Consider the following 9,403-nt stretch of genomic DNA (forward strand, 5'->3'; position numbering starts at 1 on the left):
GTAGTAAATTTTAACCGCTTAACCAATTTCGTAGTCGGCAAAGACTTTCTTCATTTTGTTTACTGTAGTGCTGCATTTGCATTAAGATTTAAATGAGGACGAACTAAGTACGATAGGTTAAAAAAATCCTTGACTACACATATCAAAAAGACTGAGCTTAACTAGGCAATATAGGTTTCATTTCCTGTTTTCCGCCACACTATTACTGCTAAAAAATTTAACCGATGTCAGAATGTGCCCATATAAATTAAGCTAAAAATATTTTTTGAGAAGGACACTGTCAACTGTGATGATAGATCAGTCAAACGGAAGAAGAATTTAAAAAACCAAAACTCGAAATGGCAGAGTCAATTACAGAAACAGAGGAAACTGGACAAAAAAAAAAGTCTAAAGGAGGTAAAAAAAAACAAAAAAATTATGCAAATAAACTAAATCACCCAAAAACCACCCTGTCAACTATAAATGGCAATACTTCAACACAAGGTGCATTAAAAAATTTAAGTACAATCCCCATGTCTACCACAATCAAAGAAATCCCAAATGGGACCTCTTCCTCAATGCAGATCATCTGCGATTCTGGACCTATATGGGCTTCAGATCCATGGAAACCGACGAAACTAGATAATATCTATAAAAATCTGCAAACTACAGAAGAAAACAAAACAAAGGTGCGAGTTTTTAAATTTTACTGTTAATATTTTGCAAATTGCTAAATAAACATTAATTTTTCTTTATTGTAATAAGTAAAAAACAAATCACGGAAGACTTATATTTTTTTATTATAGAAAATATTTAGAAATATGCGTTCGATATTAAACAAGTTGACACCACAAAAATTTGCTCCACTTATGCATAAAGCTCTTGCATTGAATATCAATACTGAAACTAGGTTATGTGGTGTTGTTGACCTTATGTTTAGAAAGGTAGACATTTTGTTGCTTATTTTTTAATTATTTTGTTTTAAATTTTACCTAAAGTAGCAAATTTAATTAATTATTTATTCAATTGTATTTATGGTAAGTTGGTGCTAGAACATTAAATTCTGCTAGTTCTATTTAAAACTACCAAATTTTTGTTATATCTAAATTGATGTTTATTTGGTTTTGTCTGTTTGATAAAACAAAATTGACAAGTCGTTTTGTAAAACCAACATTTGCACCTTATACAAAGTAAAAGAGAGTTAAGTTTTTTAAAGTTCCCATGTCAAAAATGAAAGCAAGTTTACAGTTCCTATGTGAAAAAAAAGTTACACTTGTTTTTGTTGTAAAATTTAGGCAATTAAGGAACCTATTTATAGTAAGTTGTATGCAAATATGTGTCGAATTATGTCAACATTTTATTGTGAGGAAATAAACATGAAATTTCGCAAAACCTTGCAAACACAATGTCAGCATGAGTTCGAAAAGGAAAAAATGAACAAAGCCGTACTCATTGAGCTGCAAGCTAAGCTCATGAATGCAACTAAACCAGTAATATATTTTTTTGGAAAATGTTTTATTTTTGTTAATATTTATTTTTATACAGCTTTCAATTAGCATTTTTGTTGTTTTAGCTATGGTTTTATTTTGCTTTGTAGACTTTATTAAAAACATTTGAAAAATTATCAACTCTTTCTTTTAAATTCAAAATTTTTTAGAAGAAGAAAAAACAACTTGTGATACTACTAGAACAAGCTAAGGCAAAAAAACAATGCCAAACCTTCGGCTACATTCGTTTTATTGGGGAGCTTTTTAGGGTTTCTATTCTAGAAGAAGCCTCCATAAACAACTTTATTAAGTCGTTGTTTAATAACAATGACGAAGACTCAGTAAAGGGCCTGTGTATTCTTTTGACTAATATTGGAAAAAATTTAGACCATGAAAAAGCAAAGGTTAAAATAAATTGATTTAAATTTTGTAAAATTTACATCTTAAATTTGATTTAAAGTAACATATTTTGTTATTTCTAAATGTTTTTTTTAATTTGTAGATTCAAATGGATCAATATTTTACTCAAGTAAAGGAAATAGTAAAAGATACAAAAATTTCATGTAGAGTTCGATTTATGATTCAAGACGTTATTGGTTTAAGAGCTGCAAGTTTTTTTTTAATATATAGCCTATATTTTTTTTTAGTACAACTAAGTTTTGTACGAAAATTGTATAAATGTGCGTTTTTTTAATGTTTGTAACATTTAGTAGAAGAGTATTTATTTTAATCCTCCACAGTTGTAAAAAAATTGATGTTCCTAATTTAGAACAATTGGGTTCAAAAAGCCTTAAAACCTCAGGGGCCCAAGAATATTAATCAAATTCACAGAGATTTTGATAAAGAGAAATTGGAAAATACTCTTCTTCCTTGTGATGTAAGGGATAGATGTCTTGTAGTTATTGCATATAGTCGCTTGTTATTATTGCATATAAGAAAGTTATTAGCAAAATATTTTTAGGAATGTTGGGTGAAATCTAAACAATATTTTACGCTCCAAAAAAAATTTGAAGACCTTGAAACTTGTGTGGAACTAAATGAAGAGGCAAATATTAATTTTTTACTTATTTGTTTTAGGCTTAAAATTGGACTTTTCAAATCTAATTAATAGGATAACATTAAAAGTTTTTTGTTACGATTAAGTTAATGTTTAGTGTTACTTAACAATTTAAAAAGAGAAATATACATGATGCGCAACATGTAGAAATAATATTAATTTGATTTCATTTGCTTAAAAAAAACAATATGAATCTAGTTAATTTATTTATTGCATTTGTTTTTCAGAATATTTGCTATATGTCCCAGAAAATTGAAACTCTTAAGTCAAAAAATAACCACCTTAAATCTAGTCTGTATTTAAAAAATCAGGTAAATATTTACCAGTGTGTAATAATTTTGTTGTTTTAAAAAAAATTGTTTTTAAAAGTATGTAGGTAGTGTTACACTGAATAAAGTAAATATTAATTTACTCATCTATAATGATATTTTGGATTGTTTAAAAATCATTTTATTAATTAAATTTAATAAATTTTAAGGTTAAGGGTAGTATATATTTAATTACTTTAAAAGTATTCGTTTCTTTTTCATTACGATTATTTTATAACTTGCTTTAAGCGCTAATTTAAAACCCTGAAAAGATTCTGCGCTTCTTCACATTTTAAAATTATGAAAAACTACTTTTATTAACCCCCTTGCCTTAAAAGACAAATGAGCTTTACATAGATATTAATAAAATTTGCCCCATAAAGTGTAAAAAAATTTGCTCGTTTATTACTTTTGTAGTTTAATATTAATTTACAATTTTCCAATAAAAGTCTGAGATGTATACTTTTTAGGAACTGGAGGATTCGCAGAAGGATAATTTTACTTTAAACACAAAAATTGAAAATTTGAAATCTGGCTTGGATTTAAAGGAAAAGGTAAAAAAATTATTCCATGTTGACCTTAAAAGTATTTAAGGATAATATTTTTATATTTTGATAGAAAATTGAAGATTTAAAAGAAGAAAATACCAGCCTAAAAAAAGAAAAGAATGATCTTATAAAGGTGACAAATCATTAATTTCCTTGTATGTTTCAAAGACTATTTTGTGTTTATATATATAGGAAAAAACAGTCACATATTACCAAACAAAAGATGTTTTTTGTGTAACTGGTGATAATGGTTTGTTGGGAAGGGGGTCATATGGAAGTGTTCGCCTTGCTTTTATTAACGCATGGGGTGCTGTTGCTGTTAAGTGTTTTCAAGAAACTGGATCTCAGGATGAAGTGGCTGGATTTAATGACAAGTAATATAATTTGTTTTATATCCTTTTATTTTAATATAATTATGGTTTGAAATCTTTGATTTTGAAACATATTGTTATTGTTAATATTTTTATTATTATTCTTTAGTTTGTTTTTGCAATAACTTTTTTTAAAGGTTTTTGTTTCTGCAATACCTCTTTTAAAAATAGCTAGATAATTAAAATTTGGACACATTGTTAATCAATATCAACTTAAAATACAGCTCAAGATTGCTATTTGGTAAATAATAGCCTTGTTAATAAATCTATCACATTTTGTATTGGTTTAAAATTTTTCGAACTAGCCTTTGTGGTATGCGCATAATCTTAAAAGTATAGTAAAAAGCTTGCAACCATTTTTCATCTATGGTTAAGAATGAAGAGTGATTTTAACAGTGTCAGTAATAAAATTGTTGTAAAAATAGTTGAACCATCGTTTTTTAATAAAAAATCTAGTTTCTACTGATTTTGTCCAAATCGATCAAATTTTTTGTTTTTTGCATATCAGTAGATTCTAAGCAAAAAAATTATATTGAATGTTTATATATTAATAACAGAATAAGGAATGAGTGTCAGATGTTACAACTTTCAACCCATATTAATGTTGTAAGAGTGATCGGTTATACAACATGGCCAAGATCAGCTGGAATTATTATGGAGTACATGCTTGGAGGAAATCTCAGATCTCTTCTTTTACTACAAAAAGAAAAAGTTAAAATAATTCCCCCGGTTGTTCGATTAAGGTTTGTATCTGATATATCAAAAGGAATGGCGTACATGCACAACATGGCTTCTTCTCAAAGGGTAACTCATGGTGACTTGAAAGTTGATAACATTCTTCTTACTGGTGATTTAACTTGCAAAATATCTGATTTTGGTGGAGCTGATTTTTCTACATGCAGTGAAGAGTCTTCGACAAATGAAATTCACCATGCAAACACACATACTAAAGTCTTTTCAGCTCCTGAAGCTCTTAAAAAACCTCATGGAAAAGTACGAAAATCAATGGATGTCTATAGTTTTTCAATGATGGTTTACATGATTTTGACAAGAAAGCCTCCCAATAAAGAAATGACAATCGAAAATTACTTAGATGGTATCAAAAAAGGAGATAGGCCCAATACTGATGAAATTCAGCTTTTAAAAGCTACGCTAGGAGATGATGATATTAAAATTGTTGACCAACTTCAGGAAGAAATGAAGAATTGTTGGAAACATGACCAAGAGCAACGGCCAACAATTATAAATGTAAGAAATCGCCTAAGAAATACACTTTCTAAAGTAGAAGTTTGGATAATTCAAGACCATATTTGTAAGATTGCCCGGAAACTCGGATTTAAAAACCCATGCGAAGATTCTTATGATTGTCAACCCATTGATAAATTCTCCCCACCAAACTTTCAATTTACAGAATAATTATTTTTTTGGTATATGCGATATGCAAACTTTTGTTGTGTTTGGCCTTAAGTTTTAATAAAGTTTTACTATAATCATTGCAACAATTTTTTATTTTAATTCTGCATTATTTTTTATTTTAAATCACCTTAAGACTTTTGCAGTTTAATTTTATTTTTGTCATGTAAATGTTTTATCCTTTTTTAACTTGGTGCTGTAAATGTTTTAGCAGTATTTTGAATATACGTTATATGCAAACTAACCTTATTTTATTAAAATAGTGCAATAATTTTGTTAGCGAACCAGTGCTTTTTTACATTTGTATTGTATTGATTTATATTATGATTTATCTGTGAAATTGAAGAACAAATAAGTGTACCCTTTAGTTCGTTTTGTAATGATAAATGCTTTCATATGCTTACTTAATCATAGTTAGTGGTTTGAAACAATTATATCTATCTCAGCATCTCCTTATGGCCTTCCTGCCTAAATAAACTATGCACTTGTTAACCAAAGAAATGTGTTTTTAGACTAATAACATGTCACATTAATGCAGTTATTTTAGTTTATATTTATACTTTTTTTTAGTTTATTGTAAAATTGTTTTTGTTTAATTTTGTTTTTGATCCACACAGAATTAGAATAAAAATTGTATTTTTTAAAAACCTAAACAAGGAAATAAAAAAGTTACACAGCATTAGGGTCCTGGATATTTACAGAGCACAGTTAAAAATTATTCATTAAGTTGAAAAAAAAATTTACTAAAATGAACAGTGCAAGTAAAACAATATTCTATTCCTATCAAAAAGTTTATACAATAAAAATTTTTTCGTCATATTATGTGAAAAACCAGATTATTTATTTCTTATTACTTATTCCTTATTTAAATAGAAAGTACATAACATGCATTCATTAAATAACAAAACATATACGGTTACATGCACTAATAAAAATAGGTCTAACCCCTAGCAAGCACAAACTATATGTAAGCACAAAATAGAACCTAATAGAAACAGGGAAAAATCACTGAACCAAATAGAAGAGAACTACAATAGCATACATAAACAAAGGCATAACTTAAAATTAAGTAACTATAAGAAAACTTACAATCTACAAAAGATAACACAAAATAAACATTCAAAATATATATTTAACATTATGCATTGGGTGTTATTAAAAGACTTCCCGAAATGAAAGCTTTTAATAAACGGTAAAAAAACATCAACGAAAATAATAAAAAGTTTATATTGGTACCGGATTTTATGCATAAATAAATAATAAAAAAAATCAATATAAAAGTATTAGTGTACCATATAGTAAAAGGCTGAATAATAAAAAAGATGCATTATAAAAATATTAAATTTATTTAGTGAATCAATAGTGCTAGTAAAGTCAATAAAATTAAAAATCTTAGCCTCGTTAATGGGTAAATTTGACATTTTAACCTCATATCTGTGTTGTCTTATCATTAAATTTATTGTAATAATTAAAACCAATCGTATATAATTAAATGACAAAACATACGAAAAAAACTTGTATCTTAATAATAATTTAACTGAGAGGGGTTCCGACATTGAAACTGATTTTTACAAGGTTTTTTTAGTCCCATGTTTTGAACTATATCACAAACCATATGTTGCATATCTCCAAGATCAATTTCAGATAAAAGTTCGTTCAGGTAGTCCCTTGTTTTAATCATTGATTGTCGGCATTTTGGATCATGTATCCAACTTTGTTCTATTACAGACTTAATAGCAAACATAATATAATTATCTGTTGAGATTGTAGAGTGTTTAACTTCCGATAATGATGGTCTGTTACCAATTTTGATATTTTTCAAAAAATTTCGAATACCTTCTTGTGTGTATTCGAAAGGGTAATTTCTTGTTAATATCATGTAAAACATTAATGATGCACTATAAACATCCATTGATTTTTGAAATCGAATATTTGGATTTTTTAAGGCTTCAGGAGCCAAATATACTTTTGTAAACAAATTAGTAAAGTTACTAGGACTTGTTGAAGCCATTCCAGTGCAGGTCGCATAATCAGCACCACCAAAATCGGATATTTTACATGTTAAATCACTAGTAAGAAGAATATTATCAACTTTCAAGTCACCATGGGTAACTCTTTTGGTTGGAAACCTGTTGTGCATATATGCTATTCCATTTGCTATATCAGATACAAACCTCAACTTAACAACAGGGGGAATTATTTTAACTTTATCCTTATGATCTAAAAGAAGAGTTTTTAGGTCACCTCCAACCATGTATTCCATAATAATTCCTGCAGATCCAGGCCAAAATGTATAACCGTACACTTGTGTAATATTTGCATGAGATAACAGTTGTAACATCTGACATTCATTTGCGATTCTACAAATTTTAGACAACATTTAAAAATTAATATTTTTACCAATTTACACTTCCAATTGTGGTGAAATATTTTTAAATTCTAACATGACTAACTACATTTAAAACTTCATAGCAAGAGAATAAAATAAACTAACTCCGAATTAATTTTATTTGTATTAGAACCAGTGACTTGAATCCGCTTTACAGCGACAGCACCCAAACCTTTAATAAAAGCAAGATGAACTATTCCAAACGCCCCCCTTCCCAAAATTTTTTCTTCAGCGATCATTATTTCCTGTTCCTTATAGAATGTTACCGATTTTTCCTAAATATTTTTTTCAATAAAATGTAATAGGTAATAACAGTTTATCTTATTACTAAAATCTACCTTTTCCAATTCTTCCAATTTTTTTTGAAGTTGACTATTTTCACCTTTTAATCTTTCAATAGTCTAAAAGCCAATTGTAAAAATAATTTTAAACAGCTATTATAAACATGAAAATGATGTTTAGTTTTTACCTTTTCTTGTGAAATTAATTTTAAGTTGAGTTGTTTATTTTCAATTTGTAGATGTTGATTTTGTAATTCCTTGATAAAAATATTATAAATGACACGTTAATTTAGAAGAATGCTAATTTAACAAAATAGTATAAATTAAAAGTTTGTTTGGTTAAGAAAATTTAAAATTAAAAGTTATTAAATTTTGTTTAATTTGGTTATATAGATTTATGTTTTTACAACTAAGCAATACACATAAAATAACACCACCAATAAAAGTCATAAAACTTTATAGCTTTAAAATAAACTTGTTTACAATTACGGCAAATACATGTTTTATACTTCTGTAACATTTACTAAAATAATTCAAAATATAAAAATAATAAGCATTTCTGTTCAAACTTGTGGTGACTGCTGGGGAATAACTTGTTGTTGATTGAAAGGTAGGTTAAAATCCGATCGGAAATTTTGAGACATGGTCTAAAACACAAATAAAAAAAACAGTTAATTTAGTTTTATTATTAAAAAAAAATTACTAAAACAGCAGAATAACTAACACCAGGTGGCCTTTACAACTAAGCAATACACATAAAATAACACCACCAATAAAAGTCATAAAACTTTATAGCTTTAAAATAAACTTGTTCACAATTACGGCAAATACATGTTTTATACATCTGTAACATTTACTAAAATCTTTCAAACTATAAAAATAATAAGCATTTCTGTTCAAACTTGTGGTGACTGCTGGTTAATAACTTGTTGTTGATTGAAAGGTGGGTTAAAATACGATCGGTAATGCTGAGACATGGGCTAAAACACAAATAAAAAAAACAGTTAATTTAGTTTTATTATTAAAAAAAATTACTAAAACAGCAGAATAACTAACACCAGGTGGCCCGACATTTAAACCCTTTACACTTAAACCTTAACCTCTCTAAATCTATATGCATACTTTGCAAAAAGGGCCCTATAAAACTGCCACTATACAATAAAATGACATTATAACTTGTAATGTAACAGAATGACACCAACATTGAATTGGAAACACTGCGGGTTTAAATTTGATTGAGGCTGTTGTGTGCCCGGCTGTGGCATATCATCTGATGTCATTAGTGCTAAAAATGGGTCGGACTAAAAATATAAAAATTTTTCATTATTTTAATATTTTAAAAGATGGTTTTAGAAGTGCAGAAAAAACTAACCTCCATATTTTAATTGAAGCCTGGTCAGCTGGTCTTCTGGTGAAAATCCAGTTATTTGTTAGCATAAAGGTTACAACACAAATTGTATAAACAAAACCATGAACGAAAAAAAAAAACGAAACAGCTCCACTACAGAAACTGTTTTAACAAATAAAAAAAAATCGAGTCATTAAAAAGTTTGCAATTTTGGGATCTATA

At 27.6% G+C, this 9,403-nt stretch overlaps 2 protein-coding genes across 4 annotated transcripts; one reads left to right on the forward strand and one right to left on the reverse strand.

Annotated features, from left to right (window-relative positions):
* LOC145755434 (uncharacterized) lies at positions 1-5,830 on the forward strand. 2 transcript variants are annotated; one of them, XM_082571670.1, is made up of 12 exons: positions 1-668; positions 786-923; positions 1,275-1,469; positions 1,637-1,870; positions 1,969-2,073; positions 2,236-2,343; positions 2,428-2,511; positions 2,751-2,834; positions 3,302-3,385; positions 3,450-3,512; positions 3,572-3,753; positions 4,308-5,830. In XM_082571670.1, the coding sequence occupies exons 1-12, from the start codon at positions 339-341 to the stop codon at positions 5,164-5,166; spliced, it is 2,466 nt and encodes an 821-aa protein (XP_082427796.1). In that variant the 5' UTR covers positions 1-338; the 3' UTR covers positions 5,167-5,830. The 2 variants fall into 2 exon arrangements, with proteins under 2 accessions (XP_082427796.1, XP_082427797.1); XM_082571671.1 differs by lacking the exon at positions 3,450-3,512.
* On the reverse strand, positions 5,753-9,403 carry LOC145755440 (receptor-interacting serine/threonine-protein kinase 1-like). Of its 2 annotated transcripts, none has more exons than XM_082571680.1 (8): positions 9,206-9,403; positions 9,036-9,134; positions 8,736-8,813; positions 8,403-8,480; positions 8,022-8,090; positions 7,891-7,953; positions 7,658-7,827; positions 5,753-7,523 (listed from the first exon to the last, which is right to left on the reverse strand). In XM_082571680.1, exons 1-8 carry the CDS (start codon positions 9,209-9,211, stop codon positions 6,686-6,688), a joined length of 1,401 nt encoding a protein of 466 aa, XP_082427806.1. In that variant the 5' UTR covers positions 9,212-9,403; the 3' UTR covers positions 5,753-6,685. The 2 variants fall into 2 exon arrangements, with proteins under 2 accessions (XP_082427806.1, XP_082427807.1); XM_082571681.1 differs by having other exon boundaries at positions 8,956-9,134.

This window comes from Corella eumyota, chromosome 6 (assembly GCF_963082875.1).
Source record: "Corella eumyota chromosome 6, kaCorEumy4.1, whole genome shotgun sequence".
NCBI lineage: Eukaryota > Metazoa > Chordata > Ascidiacea > Phlebobranchia > Corellidae > Corella > Corella eumyota.

Coding starts and splice junctions, on each gene's coding strand:
- LOC145755434 (XM_082571670.1), top strand. CDS start 339: ATGGCAGAGTCAATTACAGAAACAGAGGAAACTGGACAAAAAAAAAAG. Junction 1,871..1,968: donor TAGACCATGAAAAAGCAAAG/GTTAAAATAAAT, acceptor TTTAATTTGTAG/ATTCAAATGGATCAATATTT. Junction 2,512..2,750: donor GTGTGGAACTAAATGAAGAG/GCAAATATTAAT, acceptor TTTGTTTTTCAG/AATATTTGCTATATGTCCCA.
- LOC145755440 (XM_082571680.1), bottom strand. Junction 8,481..8,735: donor TTAACCAGCAGTCACCACAA/GTTTGAACAGAA, acceptor TTTGTGTTTTAG/ACCATGTCTCAAAATTTCCG. Junction 7,954..8,021: donor AATTAATTTCACAAGAAAAG/GTAAAAACTAAA, acceptor ATTGGCTTTTAG/ACTATTGAAAGATTAAAAGG.